The sequence below is a fragment of the Canis lupus genome, chromosome 1 (genome assembly GCF_003254725.2).
Source record: "Canis lupus dingo isolate Sandy chromosome 1, ASM325472v2, whole genome shotgun sequence".
In the NCBI taxonomy this organism is placed as follows: domain Eukaryota; kingdom Metazoa; phylum Chordata; class Mammalia; order Carnivora; family Canidae; genus Canis; species Canis lupus.
The window spans coordinates 77488883-77509899 of NC_064243.1; the positions used below are offsets into that span (position 1 = coordinate 77488883).

Here is a 21017-nt window from a genome sequence, read left to right on the forward strand (position 1 = left end):
AATTGAAAGGAACAAGACATTAAAGGTACATTAGTTAGATAGATAGATAGATAGATAGATAGATAGATAGATAGATAGGTAGATAGATAGCCACCAAAGCTACCTCCTCTTAAATTCACTAAGGGAGTTTCACAGCACTTAACTTCTCTATGCTCGTATCAAATGTAAATGATTTGCTAATTTATAAAGCATTTTACTGGAGCAACCTCACATTTGCCCCATGATGTAAGCAGGACAGGTATCATTATGTCCCTATTATAAAAGAACAAAACTGAAAACTCAGAGAGGGTGACTTCTCTAGATCACTCAGCTACTAAGCAGCAGAACGCTGACAAAGAAATCCCCAATGCTCTCAACACCTCTATTTTAAACAATATTCAAAAACGATTTCCAAAACAGTCACCCTATTTACTCCTAAATTAAAGCAGCTCTGTGACTAAGAATATTCACTTTGTCCAATAAATCCTGGCAAATTTGTGAAGAGAAGTTCTCTTTATTACTCTATCACCACATTAGGTACTTTTTCCTTTTCACTCTTGGCACCAATGTCTACATTGGTTTTCTCTACTACCCTCTGAAAACCTGCTTTTTTTGGTATAACTCTCAGTAAGGTGTAAATGAATAACAGATTTTTAAATTTTTAAATGCCTTCTCAGGAAGGCATCTCACACACTTTACATACATCTTACCCCTAAGCCTTATAAGAAACTTTTCACAGGAGCATCTTAAGCAGCCATCCAGAGATGGCAGGGATGGCCTCTGATACAGTGAGATCTTCACACCAACTCCATGACAACTTTCCAGCTGACCTGTGTCACCACATAAGTCTGGTCCTGGATTTCATATTGCACTTGGTTATATGGTCTCCAAGGAGGATTATTTTCCAAAAGCTCTAGTAGAATAATTTGCTTCTATTTCAAGAGACTCCATATAGATAAGTCTAGATAAGCCATTGCCTTAGGATTTCCATATGCTCTCCATTTTTAGGGACAGTCCTCAGTGCTCCCTCATTGCCATCTCTATCACTGTCCCTGGGATCAGCCACATGGGGACAGCTGCTTTCAGGCTTGAAGAACAGATTCTGGGGCAAAATCCTTTAAAACTGTGTTTAAAACAGTAGCTAGCTGTAAGATGTCTCTCATCCATTCACACACTAAACTTATTGAACTCTACTATGTTGCATTGGATATTTCCAGTAGAAATACCAACAAAACAAGGCATTGCCTCAGCCCTTGAGCAGGTAATAGTTTAGTGAGACCTGCAAACAACTATAATAAAGTGATATGAATCTTTTTTTTTTAAGTGATATGAATCTTAAAGCAAGTAGGAATAAGAACACAATGGAAACACAAATAAAGTAGTAATTAATTCTGTTACCAGGAAGGAGAAGAGAGAAGGGTCAGGGAAAATTTTATAGCTGGTGCCAAGTAAGATGAGCCTTGTGAGCCACTCACAGGATTTCTTCCTCTTCCTCTCCCTCTTCTCCTTCCTCCTCCTCTTCTTTTCCCTGTAGACTTTATTTTTTATTTTTTATTTTTTAATTATTTTTTTAATTATTTAGATTATTTTTTTAATTTTTTATTTATTTATGATAGTCACAGAGAGAGAGAGAGAGAGAGAGAGAGAGAGAGAGAGACATAGGGAGAGGGAGAAGCAGGCTCCATGCACCGGGATACCGATGTGGGATTCGATCCCGGGTCTCCAGGATCGCGCCCTGGGCCAAAGGCAGGCGCTAAACCACTGCGCCACCCAGGGATCCCTAGACTATTTTTTAGAGCAGTTTTAGGTTCACAGCAAAATTGGTCAGAAAGTGCAGAGTTCCCATATGCCCTTCTGCCTCCCTACCATACACAGAACCTTCCCCCTCTCAATATCAGGAACCAGCATGGGGCATTTATGGCATTTATTGCAATCAGTGGGCCTACCAGGACACCTCACATCATTCTCGCTCAGTCATAGTTTACATTACAGTTCACTCTTGGTGTTTTACATTCTATGGGTTTAAACAAATATATAATGCACTGTATGCTCCATTATAGTATTATGCAGAGCAGTTTCAATGCTTTGAAAATCATCAGTGTTCTGCCTCATTATCCCACCTTGCCCCTCTAATCTCTGGAAACCAGAGATTTTACTGTCTTTTACTGTCTTCAGAAGTGTTTTGAGCTTTTTTTTTTTTTTTTTTTTTTATAGTTTTTATTTCTCCATGAGAGACAAAGACTGAGAGGCAAAGATATAGGCAGAGGGAGAAGTAAGCTCCTCATGGGGAGCATGATGTACAAATCAATCCAAGGACCCTGGGATCACCACCTGAGCCAAAGGCAGACACTCAACCACTAAGCCACCCAAGTGTTCCCAGAGTTCCTTCCAGAGTGTCATCTAGTTGGAATCCTACAGTGTGTAGCCTTTTCAGATTTACCTCTTTCACATCATGATATCAATTTAGGCTTCCTTTCATGTCTTTTCAAGACTTAATGCCTCATTCCTTTTTAGCGCTGGATAATGTCCATTGTCTGGATGTTGATTTATCCTTTCACCCTTTGAAGGACATCTTTATATAGTTCCCAGTTTTGGCAACTATGAATAAAGCTCCTACAAACTTTCTTTCTTTTTTTTTTTTAGACCACTATTGAGTCTTTTTTTTTTTTTTTTTACTATTGAGTCTTAATGTACGTACCATATAATTCACCCATTAAAAGTGTGCAATTGAGTGGTTTTTAGTGTACTCAAGAGTGTTGTGCATTCACCACCACAATCAACTTTAGAACATTTTCATTTTTCTAAAAAGAAATTCATTCCCCATGGGTTTCTTTCACCTTTCAATCTTCTCATTCCTCCTGCCTCCACCCTACATTACCCATTAATCCACTTTGTCCATTGATTTGTCAGTTCTGGACATCTCATATGAGTGGAATCATACAATATGTGGCCTTTTGTATCTGCCTTCTTTCACTTAGCATAATGTTTCATGGTTCATCTATGTTGTTGTTTTTTTTTTAAAGATTTATTTATTTATTCATTCAGAGAGAGTGAAGAGAGAGGCAGAGACACAGACAGAGGGAGAAGCAGGCTCCATGCAGGAAGCCCGATGTGGGACTCGATCCTGGGTCTCCAGGATCACACCCCAGGCTGCAGGCGGCGCTAAACCGCTGCGCCACCGGGGCTGCCCGGTTCATCTATGTTGTAACATGTATCAGTACTTCTCTCTTTTTATGGCAAATCATATACCATTGTATAGACATACCATGTTGTATTTAGAGATTGAGCAGTTGAATATTTGAGCTGTTTCTACTTTGACTTTTATGAATAAATCTGCTACTTCTGTACATGTTTTGGTGTGGATGTAGGTCTTCATCATTGCTCGCTTATTCATTTTTATGGTAACTTAAAGTCATACTTCCTGTAAGCTTGTTACTTTCTGAGATTTGAATATTAAAACCATATTAGATTCCCTATAAAATGAGATTTCTGGGGTCTAAATGCAACTTTTATCAAGTATCTGGGGGCATTGATTTGCCCTCCTGGCAACATTCCCAAAATTAGCCCTTGAATCAGGAGGGATGATGGGGATGCATAATTTTTAAAAGTAATGAACACCTTATGTTCTCAAGGATCTATTCTTAGAAACTCAGAAAAGGGTATGGGAAGAGTAAATGCACTCCAGCCAGAGGAAACACGAGAAACCTAGAACATATATAAAATACACGTCTGGTCACACTAAAGCATGGTATGTTCCAGAGAATGAGAATAGCAAAAAATTAGGCAGAAAAGGTAGAAAGGGAATCAACTGTGACAGCTTTTACATGACAGTTTAAGACACTTGAACTTTGTATGGAGGGCAGTGGGAAGCTCATAGCTGGAAGAATTACACACTCTGTTTGAAGGATGACTGTCAAAAGAGAAGCTGGTTGAGAGTTCATGAGGAAATATGCAAGTTCATCACTGTATCACATAAGATTCCCTTGCAGATGATAGAAAACCGGATGAATCCTGTCTTGCTTCATTTCAATTTATTGACTTATATTTCTCTGCAATATAGGAGTAGATCGAGCTTCTGACTCCCTACCCCTAGGTTCTGTCTCCCAGTGTTGATTCATTCTCAAGACACTTCTTACTTATAGTGCTGAGATGGCATCCAGCCAGGAGAAACAGACTTGTCCCAGTGTTCTCGACTTGAGTCCCACCATTCAGGTGAATGGCACCAGCTCAGGTCATAGGAACACTCCTGAGATCATTACTGGGAACCGGATAATACTATTGGGCTGGTCCTAGCCAGTGCTACTCAAACTGTGGTTCATGCATCGATACTGGTTCTCACATCCTTGTTACCATCTGCAACAAGTATAGAAACTGAGGAGGGTTAGAAAGAAACTTCTATTGCAATTTGACAGTAATTGAGTCTAATAATGAAAAATTGTGGCTTATATTTATTTTGTTTGTCTTATTTTGTGTGTCATTTTTTCAGTAATTTCTTTGCATCATTTTCTTTTATGCAAGTTATCAGTCCATTGTGTCTGGGGGAGTAGGGAAGGAAGCAAACTGGTCCCTCACCAAATGTCTGAGAAACTATGGTCTGATGTAAATGCTCCATTGTGAAATCTGGGAGTGAGTCAGCATTTTGAAAGCACACAGGGAGACTTTGGGAAGCTCCTTCTTTCCCTTGTGCCATGAGAGGGGGCAAAAATAAATGTCTGCTATAATCATGAGTCCTAATTGGAGAGGGAATGATACTCCCAGGTTTACTTCACCTCTTTCATTTTCTCATGCATTCTACGTTGACCTGCTCTTCTTTAGAGTCCCTGATAAGAATTAACTCTGCATAAGCTCTGGGTATGGCCATTTTAAGAAGCTAAACATTCCATCCACATTCACCTACCCTTCCCTTTGGAACTTTTATGACTAGAATCAAAGCATTTGAATGGCTTTCCTAAACCATTAGGAGAAAAACGATGTTGAGTGAGACTAACACAAGGTAATTACTAAACTGAGCTGAATTCCTTGGCCATGCTTTTGGCACTGAGTTCTGGAAACCCCAGAGCCCTATAAGGGGTCTAAAGGAAAAAAAAATATGCTGAAGACAAATTTCAGGGATCTCATTTTCTCATTAAAAATACATTTAGAAAATTGTTTCAGGTTAACTTACTAGGGCAGTTCTATGGCAAGGAAATGTGTGCAACAATTTGGCAAATGGCAGCTTCTGTTAGTTTCTCTTTTAAAATAAAATGGAAACAATAAAAACAATTAAAAATAAAATTTAAAAACCATAATCTGAAAGAGAATTTTGATTATTTTTCTAATTAAAGCTCTGCAATTAAAGTTATGCTGGAGAACAACCTTTGTTGAATCTCACTGTCCACAAAGGGTGAATACAGGCACAGATTTGAAATGTGTGCTGCACTCAGAGCTGGAAATGACCTTGGAGAACCTTCTAGTCTGGCTTTCTCTTTTTATAAGTGGGAAACTGAGGCCACAGCAGGCTTACTTCTTCCCTCCATAGTTCTCTCTTTCATGTGTGTGTGGGCCTGTACGTATGTGTGTATGTGTGTATACGTGTATTTTCTCTCAGAAGCCTTGGAAACTTGGATTCTGCACAGTTTTAACATAATTCAGACACACTATGTAGGACTCCTTTCTTTCTGGAGTCCTAACACTTTCTATATGAAGGCAGTTGTTCAGTAAGCACCAAATTTTACCCAGTGCTGCCTCAAAATGTGAAGTTTTTGCCTAAGTGAGCTTTACAAATAATAGAGGGAGTAACTTTTTGTATGTGAAAATCTAATGGAAATCTAATGTATGCCTTCACATGTTCCACCAACAAATAAACTGAATATAATGTTCCTTCATGACTCAAGCTTGGTCTAATAAACAGCTGTGATATTCCAGAGGAGCTGGAGTATAAATTTCAACATATAGACACAAATGCACACTGGCCCCAAAACCTACCATCATAAAAAAAATAAATATCCATCACTTAGAATTTAGTGGATTCCTTCTTTTTCATATATACACAGTGGTTGTTTATCAAATCCATACAGAGTATAAAACTGACCTATGACAGAATGACCTTTAGCAGGGTACAAGACTCTCCTTAAGAGTTAATGTGGTTTAGGTCACCCCTGCAGGGGTGAGGGAGGGAACTCTAAGGAAAAATGGAACAGAACAAACTCATGTTTGATGGGTACTAAATATGTGCCCCAAAGTCTCACTCATTTCATTTCTTAACTCTCTGGTGAGGGAAGAAATATTTTTCTCATTTTACAGATAATGGAACTCAGGCCCAAGAGACTAAATAACTTGCCCCAGACCACAGAGCAAAAGGTAAAAAGTGAAGCTATGACTGAGCTTGCCATGGTCCCAGGCCTGCATCTTCACTCCACACCACACTGTCCCAGAGAGCAGAGCCTCTGGGCCTCGGGCCTTCCTGCTTCTCTTTCATTATCATACTAACAGTCCTGTTTTGTGATAGAGCAAAAGCCCCAAAACTTCCTGGGTTAAAACAAAAGACATTTTGTTTGCTCACAGTTCTGCAATCTGGGCCAGGCTTAATCAGGTAACTCTTCTGCTGATCTTATCAGTGGTCACTTATATGGATGCAGTCCATTGGTGGGGCCTGGGCTTGGCTGGGCTTTCCTCCCATGGCCTCTCCACATAGCTCCAGGAGGGTCACAGAGTCCTCTATAGAGCACATCAGGGCTCAGAGCCCAGAAGCAGAACTTCTCAGGCTTCCCGTATAGATACAGGAAGTAGTACAGCATCACTCTGCCACTTCTAGACTGAATAAGTCACAGTCCCTGTTCCAGTTCAAAGACGGAGGACTACATAAGGGCAAATACAGGGAGATGTGATCACAGGGACTCAGCAATGTCACAGGGGTCACCCCCCACACTAAAGTTTGCTATGTTTTCTGTTCCTTGTCATTTTATGTCTAGTTTTCCTCTCTTCTCCTGTTTCTCCACTGTCCACTACTCATTCTTGGTTTTCCTGCATTGAAACTGGCCTTCCTTAGCCAGCTGCAGAGGATTCTTACCTTCACATCCATGAACTGACCAAACTCACATCATGTCAGCTCTGGTCTGCAGGTCCTCCTTCTTTGCAGCTCAGCTGTTTTACCAACAGTTAACCAACCACTTTGTGGGTTTTGGTTGCTGTTTTGCTTTGCTTTTGCTTTGCTTTCCCACCTGGCTCCAATGCTGGAAGTATAGCTTAAAGGGAAAGAAGACATTCCTGAGTCAAGAAGCAACTTAAGTGAATATATGTCAATGCTTTGCCCTTATAAATACAACCTAGAACTTGTGATCTGTAGTTTTACCTGCAAGAAGGCAAGATGTTGGGTTCAATGGCCAAGTCAACAAATCAACAGTACATGTTTTACATGCCTTAAATTTCCTTAGCCATCATTCACCAGGGCAGAGAAAGAAGGAAGGGTCACAGGAATCAGATAATTCTGATTACAATTCTGGTTCACAGCAGGTTGCTTCTTACATGTGGCTAAAATGAGATCAGATTACATTTCCATTGAATTGTTCAACCTGTCTGATCACTGCTTTCTGCTATCAAGAGAGATTCAAAAGTACCAAGAATTAGCCTGAGCCAAAACAGGCTGTGCAGTTACCACAGCATAAGAAGGGCAAAGCTAATGAGAAAAAGAATTTTGAAAACACGCAGGTGAAGATCCTTGCAGATGGGATCATGGGTTTCCATTTGAAGTCCTAGGGAATTAAAATGAAAGTGAAAATAAAAGTTTAAATGTGAATTATCCTTCAAGAGTATCTAAATTCATTCACTGACAATTTTATCATTGTTTCTTTTATTCTTCTCCTGAGGCCAGTCTTTTAATCCTTGATTGTTGGATTATATATAGGCCAGATATTTAGGTGCAAAAATGACGGGAATTAAGTTCAATTTGGCTATTTATACATCTAAATTGCTCAAGTGAAGGAGGCAACAGAGATAAAATGTCTTCATTATTATTTTAGATTAATTCATTGACTCTAATCTTATCTGTGCTCTATAGTCACAAACATCAAAAGTTGATTGAAAATGTGCATAAATTCATACATAAATGAATTATACATGAATTTATTATAACCTTCATGATTTACACAAATCCAATTAACATTCTATGAAACTTCTGGAGAATCTGACTAGATTCTGAGGTTTTCAGGATGAAAAATATGTTTATCACAGAAAATTTTGAAGAAAGAATATGAGATGGGACTAGCCACACTATATATTTAAATTTAAATATAAGGTCGTATCATTGAAATAATTTACTACTGAAATAAGAAACAATGTACAGATACCAAACATAGACTAGAGCTAGTGCAGAAATAGAATTAGATCTGTGTATGAATTTGCTAGAAAATAAAAATGACATTACCAGAAAGGAACTTGTACAGGAGTAACTAGGTAGGAATTTAGGGAAAATAAAATTAGTTTAGATGCAGCCATCATAGTGTATAACAAAATAAGTCCAGGTACATCAAAAAGTAAAATATTTAAAAATGCCCTTTTTCCAAATGCCCATTCAAACAAGGTGATAGATCTGTGAATTTAAAACCCAGGATGAGTAGTGCCTGGGTGGGACACTTGGTTAAGCCTTTGTCTTTGGCTGAAGTCATGATCCTGGGATCCTGGGATGGAGCCTTGCATTGGGCTCCCTGCTCAGTGGAGAGTCTGCTTCTCCCTCTCCCTCTGCTGATCCCCCTTCTTGTATTCTCTCTCTCTCTCTGCCAAATAAATAAATAATTTTTCAAAAAACCAAGATGACCTTCTAAGCTTAAAATCATTTTAAGAAATCATAAAGCAAAAGACCCAACTGGTAAGATTACATAAAATTTAAAACTACTTGTTTTAAATAAACCGCTACTTTTAAAAAAGCAGACTGGGAAACTTACTTTCAGGAAATTTAGCAAAAAATTAGCATCTTTAAAAAAGGCAGAATTTCACTACTGTAACAAGAGAGGACATTTTCATATTTATTGTTTGTTGGTGAATATTTTTTGCCAATGGCCTTTGTTCAAGGCAACAGAATTAATCTCCTTAAAACTCCAATTCCTTATGACATTTCCTTATTACAAGAGTATAGTGATTCGATTGCTTACCATTCTCTGATCTCAGCCATTTTCGTACATATGCCCTTGACATATCCCTATACCATCTGCACCCAGTATTTATTTAATAATTTTCTTTAAATCAACTCTGTTTCACCTAAATAAACCCACTTTGTCCTAACCAATAATTTCTATGAAATTGTTAGATGTTAAATTTAATTCCACAAACTTTGAGCAAAGCAGATGATCTGACCCTTCACAATGTGCGTGAGCCTCCTCCAATCTGGTAAAGGACTTAAGAAAAAGACTGAGGTCCTCTGAAGAAGGACTGCCTCCGGACTGCCTTAAGATTTAAGACTGCAATATCAGCTCCTGCTGGAATTTCCAGCCTGATGGCCTGCACTGCAAATTTTGAACTTGCCAACTTCTATATTCACAAGAGCTGACTCCTTAAAACAAATGCCCACCATTACTCCTCTGTCTGTCTGTCTCTTTTTCTGTGTATGTGTGTGTGTGTGTGTGTATGTGTGTGTGTATTCATATCCTATCGGTTCTGTTTCTCCAGAGATCTCTGACTAACACCCTTACCAGCCTTCGGCAACACTGACTTTCCAAATTACATTCAAATGTCTTGGCCTGGATGCCAATGCTTACCTTAATCTAGCTCTTCCTTCCTTTTCCATGTCCACTTCGTGTGACTTTCCAATGTGTCTCTGCTTTTTTCCAGCTGATCACCTCACATCTATGTTTTGCTCAGCATTCTGTAGACAATGCCTTGACTTGCCTAGCCTCCCCCATTCCTTTAGGGCCTGGATAGATTTCCACAGAAGGAGCTAAGGAAGAAATAAGAGATAGAATAGGATCCTCACGCCTAGAAATATATAAAACCAGCTCTGGCAAGTAGGGTTTCATCTCACGTGCCAATTCTGACTAATTGGTGGCAGTTACTTGGAAGATTTTAAGAAGGATTCAGAAGCTACCTATGTCAGAAAGAATGTAGGGATCTACTAGTGATATCTGACGGTAGAAGGGGAAGAAGGGCCAGAGTGATAATAAACCTTATATGTAATTGCCACCTCTGGCTTGGTTATTAAGGAAACTGGCCAAGAGTATTTTCCTGAGCCCTTTCCAATGCCTATTCAAGCAAGGTATTAGATCTATAATTTTTTTTTTTTTGCAAAAACTAATCTACATTTACATATGTAGGGAAAGTCAACAAGAGCATTGAGATAAATGGAGGAGTACATTTGCCTCCTAAAAATATTCTTCACATAATACCAAATGTTGAGACAGAATTTGCCTGCTGGGGCAAGTAATTTTGGGAATACAAACAACCCAAGATGCCAGCTTAGCTATTCCTTGACCATGCTGCCCAGTACCCAGACATTGGGCCCTCCTCATAAATCCCTTTGCCCCAATTCTCATGGGACAGCAAAAGTTGAATTGGTCCCTCCCCCACATCCCTGTCTTTCCATCCCTGAATTGCTTAAATGAGAGCAGCAGCAACCCTCTTCAGAACACCAGGATCAGAGTAATTGATACAGATCTTCCTGAAAATCAATAAAAAACCATCCTAGTAGAAAATCACCCTATGTCTGGTTTTCAGTGGTTCTTTCCCATAGTCTTTCAGGTTGGGGGTGAGGGTAGCAGGATTATTTATACAGCTGAATTAAGTTACTTTCTTTCATTCTGGACTTGAGCACTTCTTTCCAACAGGACAGTGTGAGAGGCACTAAAGATACAAAGAGAAATTGTGTTTGGTCTCTGCTTTCAAGGAGCTTCTAGCATAGTCAATAGTCAAAGAATATAGAGAAACATATCTTAGACCAAGGTCAACAAACTTTTTTTGTAAAATAATAAATGTTGTCAGCATTGCAGGTCATGTGCTTTCTGTTGCAACTGCTCAACTGTGCTGTTGTAATAATAATAATAAAAAAAAGCCTTGGATAGTACTTAAATAGATTGTCATGGCTGTGTTCCAATAAAAATCTGTCTACAGAAAAAGGCTGCTGGCCAGATTTGGCCTTTAGTTTGCTAATCACTGACTCAGACTTATTGGAAAATTAGGACCTGAGATGAGTATCTCTCAGAAGAAAAGGTTAAAAAAAAATGGATCCATTTTTGGTTAGTGTGGCTGTTTGCATAATCAGAACCTTATTCCTTATGGTGATTTTAAAAAATTTATTAAAACTCCAAACAAGATCTATGGCCATCTCCTGTGAGGAAATAAAGCAATTATATTTAATGTTAGAATGGCTTTATTCACTTAAAAATATTTTTAATTCAAGATTTGCCATGGTCATAATACATTTAATGAGGAACAATTGCTAAATATAAAAATGATGCTATAGACATCCACAGGGCAGAGTGGAGAAAGCCCTAGAGGGAAATAAGAAAAGTCTCATTGAATGTGCATGGTGGAAATGTGTCCCTGTCATGTACAGAGTTCTTAATTTTTCAAATCCTCATGGAATATTCTGGAAAAATCACCCTTGCCCCAAAACATCAACCAAGGTTTCCTTTCTCATTTTTGTCCCCTCCAGCAACTAGAAATTAACTGAGCAATAGGGCAAATAAAGAAGTCTGGGGAAAATGTGGTGGAAGATCAGAAAGTACACCTAATATTAGTACTAATGTTAGTTCTAATGAAATCCTGGCCTTACAGAAAGAACTGTTTCCAAGAAGTTGATTTGACAAGTCCATTGAATCATGAAGGCTTTGGGGCTATGGAGCCACCAGCTCAGCTTGTATGACAAAGCAACTTATCTCACAAAGTCTATCGCACTTTTCCTCATTGATATCATTACACTTCATAGTGTCTTAAAGATTATGAAGAAAAGTACTCTTTGTTTCACTGTGAAACCAACATCCAGTCAGATTCAGCTTTGGTCAGTAGCACAATCACCACCATCATTCACAAAATGACTTTCATTTCTAGAGGCAACAATAGAAGCAAAACTGAGGAAGTGAGGGACGCCTGGGTGGCTCAGCGGTTGAGCGTCTGTCTTCGGCTCAGGTCGTGATTCCAGGGTCCAGGATCCAGTCCCACATCTGGCTCCCCATAGGGAGCCTGCTTCTCCCACTGCCTGTGTCTCTGCCTCTCTCTCTGTGTGTCTCTCATGAATAAATAAATAAAATTAAAAAACAAAAACAAAAACAAGGAAGAGGCCACCTGGCAGATTTCACTTCCATATCACTGATGCCCCTGATCTTTCCCTGATACACAATTACCTTTATATTTAAATCCCCATCAAAATATTCCACAGATGTCAGTTGATAAATATAATATATCTTTTATTCCCAATTAGGTATTTATCTACATTTTCAAAACAGGACTCCTAAAGTCCAAAGCATCATTACAGCTCTAGTATTGTTTCCTAATGGCAAAACTCCAAGTGTCATGAGTGATAAAATGACTTTATTAAGCAAGGGAAACAGGTTCTTTTCAAACTGTGACTAGTTTCACAAGCACTTATGAAACAGTCTTCATAGATTGACTGTTGTGGGTAACCAGCTGTCCACTCACCGTATCAAACATGTTTCTCACAAATTTAAACACAAATTGTTATGTCATTTTAGGCTATCCAGTGGGTCTAGTTAACTAAGTTTCTTTCTGTGTTTACAAAAAGCCTCACTCTCAAGAATGTGAAATAAAACAAGAAACATGCATCTCCTGGTTGCCCACTCTATTTATTATATAGTGCTAGATGCTGGGAACACTAAGAAATGTGAGGCATGATTCCTGTCCTGAAGTAGTTTGTGTGGTCAAAACAAAAATAAATAGTAAAGCAAATCATTCTTTGATAGGTATAAGTCCCTACAAAACTGCAATAACACAGTCACCAAACTACTCAGGTTTTTTTGTTTTCCTTTGTTTTGTTTTTACTGGTTTCCCATTGCACTTAGAATAAAGACACAACTTCTTAATAAGATTGATGAAAATTCTTGGCCCTAAGTGACAGTCTTTTCTTGAGCCATAGATCTACTTGCTTTCTCTACTCTGTACATACGATCCATCTTTCAGTTCCTTGTTCTTGCCATATTTCCTCCCACCTCAGGGCCTTTGAACAGGCTTTTTCCCTTTTCCAGAGTGAAGGTTCTTCACTCTGTTCCCTCCCTAGATGGTTTCTTTTCATTATCAGCACTTATATCAGCTTTTAACCTCCCACCCCCACCACATTATGTGCTTTCATTGCCTCCATAGGCTTATCCTTGGTATTCTTCACTGCAGCAAATCATCATAATTTTGTATTTCATATAATTTCATATAATTTTGTATTTCATATAATTTCATAATTATTGTATTAATATATTTCTCTTACCTCAAAGCTCCATGAAAGCAAGGACAGTGTGTATTTTTAGCTTATCACTGAATCACTTATGTTTAGCATATAATCAGGACCCAAAAGATATTTGTCTGAATAAATGGATGAACAAATAAATAAATATCTGAATTTATATAAATAAATCTATATATTTTTATTTGATAATAATAATTTAATATATAGTCATTAAAGTCTAAAGTTCATTCAGCAAATGTTTAAAAATTCCTATTATGTACATGGCACTCTGCTAGATACTGGAATATAAACATAAAGACACTGTCCCTCTCCAAGCTGCCCGCTGAGAGATACAAACAAGTAAACAGATCATTACCACCTAACATATGTTATAGGGAAGAGAGGTTCAAAGTGCCATGAGAACACCAGACAAGAATTAACTGTGTCTGGGGCAGCTGAAGAGGACTCCTAAGGTTGTGATATTTGAGTTCTTAAAGAAGAAACGGAAGCATAATGGGTAAACTAGTGAGAGAAGGTATTCTATTCCATGAAGAAAATAAAATGTGAGAGGCACCTGGGTGGCTTAGTTGATTAAGCATCCAACTCTGGATTTTGGCTCAGGTCATGATCTCAGGATTGTTAAGATCAAGCCCTGTGTCAGGCTCCACACTGGTTGTGGAGCCTGCTTTAGATTCTCTCTCTCCCTTTCCCTTTGCCCCTTTAGCCCCCACTCTCTCCCTCTGTAAAAAAAAAAAAAAAAAAAAAAAAAAAAAAGAAGAAGAAGAAGAAGAAAAAGAAAAAGAAATGGAACATGAAAAGAGTTGAAAGATTTGAAGAGGTTGGGATAGGCATGGAAAAACAAATCGTTTGGTACCACTGTGACTGAGACATGTAGAATGGGAATGACTTGAGATGGGGTGGAGACTCTAGGCTGAGGTACAGTGATGAGGGCATGAGAATCTGAGATAAGAATAACCTGCCCAAGTGGGACAAAATGGCAGTTGGTGGCAGGTACAGAACAGAGGCTGGCAAAGGACTAAAAAAGAAAAAATTGCCTCCGTGGGAACAATGGGGGATATCTGGGAATCAGGGACCTCCTTGACTGGACTCACATCTTCAAAATTACACTTCCTAATGATAATAATCACGTGGCTGTTAAAATACACATTCTAGGAACATATCCCAACCCCTCTGAATCAGCATCCCCAATGGAACAGATCGGAAATCTGAATATTATTTTTTAAGACTTTATTTCTTTATTCATGAGAAACACGGATAGAAAGGCAGAGACACAGGCAGAGGGAGAGACAGGCTCCATGCAGGGAGCTTGATGTGGGACTCGATCCCGGGACTCCAGGATCATGCCCTGAGCCAAAAGCAGAAGCTCAACCACTGAGCCACCCAGTTGTCCCTGAATTATTGATATTGAGGAAGCTTGAGAAACTTCTATTCCACCTTAATGCAAGGCTCACCACCCTTCTTCCCAGCACTGTCCATTGGCCTATCAGGGGTGTGGCTGTCCAAGAAAAGGACTTTTCAAAGATGACTTGCTTTCCTTTCTCAACTTTAGCTTACAACATAATGATCCTTATTTCCAACTTAACAATAAAATATGACTGCTAGTGCAGGGAAAATACAAATATAGTCAACACACACAGTAGCCAACAATTGCATAAGCTACTGGAGAAAAAAAAAGTCAGCTAATTGTGCACGAAAGAAAGAGAAACTAGACTCTGTGCAGAAGGAAGAAAGCCCATGAACTTCTTCCATTAGTGCAGTGGGCATGGGTGATTTCTTGGGTCTTCAAATCCATTTGCTTCTCCCCAAGTGACTATCAAGTCACCAGTTGGTCTCCATGAGTTGTGTGCCCAATTGTAGAACAATGGAAGTTCTTTCAACACTTAGTTGTTAAGCTTTTCACTGACAGAGAATGGAGAAAGGATACTTACTACATAACACAGCCTCATCTGAGTTTACCACACCCCTATACTGGAAAACAACACAAAAACAATAAAACACTTTCAATGCTATCAGTGTTGAGAATTTGAGGTGGCCATACTATAATCATTTGGATGCCATCCCTTCACTTAGCCCACACACTTCCTGTGGCCAGCTGGGTCAGTGTTTAACTATCTATGACTGCAGATGTAAATGGACACTTGGGTGTTGCATGAACCATTTCTTTTTTTTATTATTATTATTATTGTTTAAATTTTAGTTAGTGAACATACAGTGCAATATTGGTTTCTGGAATAGAATTCAGTGATTCATCACTTACATACAACACCCATTGCCCATCACAACAAGTGCTGTCTTTAATCTCCATCACCCACCTAGCCCATCCCCCACCCATTTCCTTCCATCAACCCTCAGTTTGTTCTCTCTCATTAAGAGTCTCTTAAAAAAAAAAAAAAGAGAGTCTCTTATGGTTTGTTTCCTTCTTTTTTCTTCTTTCCCCCCTTTTTATATACATTAACCATTTCTAATGAACAGCTTTTGCCCTTCTTGGAAATCCAGCTGGGTAACTGCCTCCAAGCCCAGAACTCATTGAAAAACAAGGCAGTGGGATCTCTGGTTGTTTGTATAATTTCCTTGATGGTTTTAGTTAAATAATTTTCACAACTCTATGCCTCAGTTTCCCTACCCTTCAATGCAAATGCTTTTTAACCTGTATCATATAATACTATAAAAATGAAAGATATTTTTAAGAGTTTGCTGGACAGTATATCAAAATTATTTGTTGGCATCAAGCTATATTTAAAAGGTAGCCTTTTGTACCAGTGGGCAAATATATATACTCTGTTTTTCTCATTTTTAAATTGGATTCAATGATGCTGAATTGACAGTAGGGACCCCATTTGAGACAACAGCAAATCGCAGGAAGGGGGAAGGTTTGTTCAAAAGCAGAAACTTAGAGGTGAATACTGCTATGTCTATATGTCATCTTTCTTCTTTAATGACATTTGAATGTAAGACAGGATGCTCTTAATAAAAGATGACTTGCTTTCTAACATGTTTTACTGCTGATTTGGTAAAAGAGGATTTGGAGAAGGAAAATAATGACAGTTGAGAGGGAAAAAGAGTAATTCCTGGATGTTACTGAGCTGTAAACCAATTTCTACAAATACCAAAAATTGCACTTGGTAGGCCCGTGAGGATCCCAGGAAAAACTGAGCATTGATTTGTAAATGGTCATCTCCAAATTTTATGGATACAATACCCAGTCACAAAATGATCCATGGAGTTTTCCAAGATTTCTTTGCCCTTTATTCACAGTGGGATTTCTCAAAGTATGTTTTCAATGGATGATAAGAATTGTACGGAAAAAACAAAATAGGAGGTTCATGTTCAGAGCCCATGTATATGTACACTTGGTTCATGACAAAAATGAAACCAGGAAGTGGAGAAAGAATAGTCATCATAATAAATGGTGCTAAAACAACTGGGCATCCTTAAGGGAGAAAATGATATTGCATCTATGACATTAGAGTAAAAAATAAATCACACTGCATATTTGACATCTCATATACAGAGCAGTGCTTCTCAAAGTGTGGTCTATGCACCACTGGCATTCAGGTCATCTGCATGATAATTAAATATATAGATTTGCTAGATTACCTTAGACTTGCTGGTTTTCTAAGAATGAGACCTAAGCATCTGTATTTTATCAAACTCCCCTAAATGAGTTTTAGCCCACTAAAGCTTGACACCAGCAGAGTGTTTGGCAGTTAGGAAAACAACCATCTGAATCCAGGCTCTGCCATTTATGGGCAAATTAATCTGTCTAAAAGCAGTTTTCCTATCAGTAAAGTGGTGATAATATCAACCTCATAGATAGGTTGCAATGATTAAATGAGATACTGTATATACAGGGCTTAGCACAGTCTTAGTTCATCATAAACACTCATTAATGTTAAAACTATTTCCCACACCCAGTAAACCTACTAGAAGTATTTTCAGTCACAAAAATTTTCAAATTATAAAATTATACTTTGGGACTGGTAATACTATATGTAAAGGACTTACCTTTATCATGTGTATTAATAGTAAGTGATGAGTATTTGGTCCTGAGAACTTATTTGGAGGTACTTCTTGGAGAACACAGCTATTCGTTCATATACCCCCACCTAAGAAGTCATGGTCCCATCCAAAGATGCAACTTTAGAATTTGTGTATGTGATGCAGTGACAAACATCTACCCAGTGACCCTGATGAGCTAAATCACCGTGGTCATCAATGCAATCACAGATTAATTTATTCAACAAATGTTTACTGGAAGAATACGGTGTCCTGGGCTCTGTAGCAGATGCTGAGCATTAAGAAGAAAAAGATATGGTCCTCGCCCTCCAGTAGCACCTAGTCTGTGAATATTCCAGCATGGCATCTTCACACTTGCATGTATTAAACAGTATTTCTCAACCATTTTTTTTGTTGTTGTTGTTGTCAAAAATCTAGAAGACTGGAAAAGCCTAGTTTTATGGGCAGGGCATTTACAGCTGATCAGGGATTAAAGAAAGATATTAAACAATAAATGTATCTAGCTCCCCCTCCTCCTCCTGTCCCCCAAAGCAAACACTTTTCTTTGGAGCTATGAAAACATGGCTAGATTTTCTTCTAGTATCCAGCAGTCCTGATGAGAAGTTTGCCACGGTGAATGAACGCAGGGAACTACCCTGGGGAAGTAAAAGCTACCTTAGCAACCTCCTGGGCCGGGATATTTTCATGCCTGCTCTTCAGTACCAAGGGACTAACAGTCAGTGAGGAGAAGAAAAAGATGCTTCAGAAAATAAAAGGAAAAGAATTTATGAATCTGGGCTCCACCGTGCCCAGATAGTCCTAACCAGGTACACCTGAGATTCAGAGGAGACACTTTGCAAAGACAGCATAAACTAGTTTGCCCGGGCTGCCATAACAAAACCCCATACACTGGGTGGCTTAAACCACAGAAATGTAGTCTTTTACAGTTCTGGAGGCTAAGAAATTTAACAGCAAAGTGTCAGCAGGGCCACGTTCCTTCTAAGTGACCTGTTCCATATCTCTGTCTTAGCTTCTGGAGGTTGCCAGCAATTCATAGTGTTCCTTGACTTGTAGCCACATTAGTCCAATCTGCCTCCATCTTCACACAGCCTGATTCCCTGTGTCATCTCGTATAAGAACACCAGTCCTTGGATTAAAAGCTCACCCAAATCCAGGATGTTCCTCTAAATTTAAGCAATTACACATCTCCAAAGACCCTATTTCTCAATAATCACATTCTAAGGTAGATACAAATTTAGAGAAAGCATTATTCAACACAGCCAAGTCTCAGTAGAGCATAGTTTTAGGAAGCAAAGTTGACAGAAGTGGCGACACACTTAGCATCCGGCAGCACTGAAGTAGTCAGGGTTGCCTTCTCACATATTCCTGCCTCCAGCAGCAGGACCCACATCCACAGAGACAAGGGGCACAGGCCCAAGATACTTTAGGGGTCCATGAAAATGTTTTGAACTCTTAAAATCTACAAAAATAAGCAAATATAATCCAACCTGGATTACATGTATCTTTGTATTGATGCAGTCAAAAAACAGTTTTTAATATTTTAGGCAAAAATGCTTAGGGCACACAAAAATCACCATGCAGCCCTGTTCACTAATTAAGTCCATGCTCACATTCTCCACCTGAAATTTCCTTCCTATTCACCATCATCCTGTCTTACCCTCAGGACTCAATTTATGAGTCAGTGCCTCAGGGAACATTCCTTGACAACCACCCCATCTCCCCTCCATCCCATCCCCCACCATATACCCACACCTAGCTTGGTTATGTGCTCTTCATGTGCATAGCTCTATCATTCCACATCCACATTATATGGATTACCCATTCCATAGAGTCACTCAGAGACTAAACATCACCTGTCACTGTGCAGCAGATACTACTGCTCCTCCACCCAGATCCCCTTTGTCATCAGAGTGTACTCATTGCCCAGATGTCATGGGTATCGGCTACTAATGCTCACACCTCAAGTCATGCAAAGGAAATGTCCTCGTCTGACAGAAGTGTCCTGGGGCATTCAGGAGTTTACATTAGCCTCCATTCACACTCACCCCCAGGGAGGTCCACAGCCCATCAATGCCTGACAGCCCTGTTTCTTTCCCTTCTACTTGTCCAGCAATCTCTTGGATTGCTGTATCACTTGTATAAGAATTCCTACCTCAATCTCTTCTACGGAGCATGACCTAAGACACTTTGTATCTCTCCAACTGGCATGAATACTTGGCAAAAATTCTCTAATAAACAAACACATTGAACGAACAAATGAAGAAAGAAAGGAATGAGGTAGTAAGTGTTAGACATGGAAGCAAGTATCAAAGACTTACCCAGGCCTCTACAAGGGCTGAACTGACAATAAAAGAACTTCAGTCCTCGATAAACTAAAAACTTGAGCCCAGGAAGAAAAGACAGTGTGTAGATTCCAGAACAGCAGCACAAGACAGTTTCCTGACAAGAACTGGAGAAGGGTCTGACAGACCTGAGGAACAGTGCCTACTGTGTGCCAGCAAATCACTCACAGACACCAACAGACCAATGATAGCAAGACATCAAAACTAAACCAGAGTTCCCTAAGTTCTCTAAGACTTGATCGGCCCCAGAGCTGGGAATGAGATGAATTTGCAAGCATGGACTATGAGGTTGGCTTGGATAAATTTTTGTGTACAGTGAGTTGGTGATAGGTTGCCTTTGAAGACCTGATACCTCATCATAGTGCCCTGGTGAGCCTAAACGTGTGATCCTCTGGAGGTTCAACAAGCTGGAAAAATGAGAGATGGTTTAATGGCATGGAATTTTGATCATAGATGTGGTTCTTTGTAAGTTAAGTAGCTCCTCTCAACCTTTGCAGCAGCTTTGGAGCTGAGCAGATGGCAGGGGAGGGCTTGACTAAGTGGTGAAGTTTCAGCTGCAAAAGGCAATTCCTAGAATGACAATTCAGAAACTCATTTCCCCCAACACTTATCATATTGGCAGAGGGTTCGTGAATCTTTTTAGGAAAATGAGAAGGAAGCAGTGCGTCAGAATAAGGCATCCTATGTTTGCTTAGGTTATGTGGAAGCAAACACGACACGACCAAATCCAATTCCTCCCTTGCGTTTGCTATTCCCAAGGAAAGGGGCCAGACTTGTTTGTAAATAAAATAATACCAAAAAGGCTAAAGCTTAGGATCTGCAGTATAACAAACCTGCAGCTCACGAAGCAACTGCTAATGCATTCTGAAACCAGTGTACGATAGTTTCAGATGAGCTGCTCCAACCCTACCTGGCATTACAGACACCTGCAGCTTCTAGCTCTATCTTATAAAGAAACTTCAAAGTTGTAGAAAAAGCATAATCTGGACTGAAAGCCTGTCCCTGATACTAAATAACTGTATGATCTTGAACAAATTACTTTTTCTTTTGGAGACTATTTTCCACAAATGTAAAATGGGGGTGGAGGTGGAGGAGGGGGCAAGAGCAATCTCAAAGGATTATTGTAAGAATTCAGTGTGAAGATGTATATGAAAGTCCCTGGCGGACAGTAGACCTTAAAGTGGTATCAGTTGTGTTTTTTGTGTGTTTGGTTGTTTTTCTGTCTGTCTTATTTCTATCTTGCCTATCTTGGCAGAAGTTTATGTCAAAATAATAACTGCCATGCTTTCAAATTATTTCAGTTC

The 21017-nt window shown here is 39.1% G+C and overlaps 1 protein-coding gene and 1 long non-coding RNA gene across 5 annotated transcripts in view; one reads left to right on the forward strand and one right to left on the reverse strand.

Moving 5' to 3' along the window:
• Positions 1 to 3346, forward strand: part of LOC125756088 (uncharacterized) — a 28627-nt gene extending 25281 nt beyond the window's left edge. The window contains exon 3 of the long non-coding RNA XR_007414176.1: positions 3025 to 3346. This is a non-coding gene — a long non-coding RNA (uncharacterized LOC125756088). The remainder of the gene's footprint in view (positions 1 to 3024) is intronic.
• The window catches only part of LOC112644663 (spermatogenesis-associated protein 31D4), a 220933-nt gene that overhangs the window by 54970 nt on the left and 144946 nt on the right, over positions 1 to 21017 (reverse strand). For 3 of the 4 annotated variants that reach the window (XM_049116422.1, XM_049116414.1, XM_049116427.1), the window contains one exon: positions 7028 to 7202. In XM_049116422.1, the coding sequence (XP_048972379.1) occupies positions 7028 to 7039 (12 nt within the window). In that variant the 5' untranslated portion in view covers positions 7040 to 7202. Of the gene's footprint in view, positions 1 to 7027; positions 7203 to 9707; positions 9887 to 21017 lie in introns of all 4 variants that reach the window. The other variant, XM_049116412.1, reaches the window with a different exon arrangement.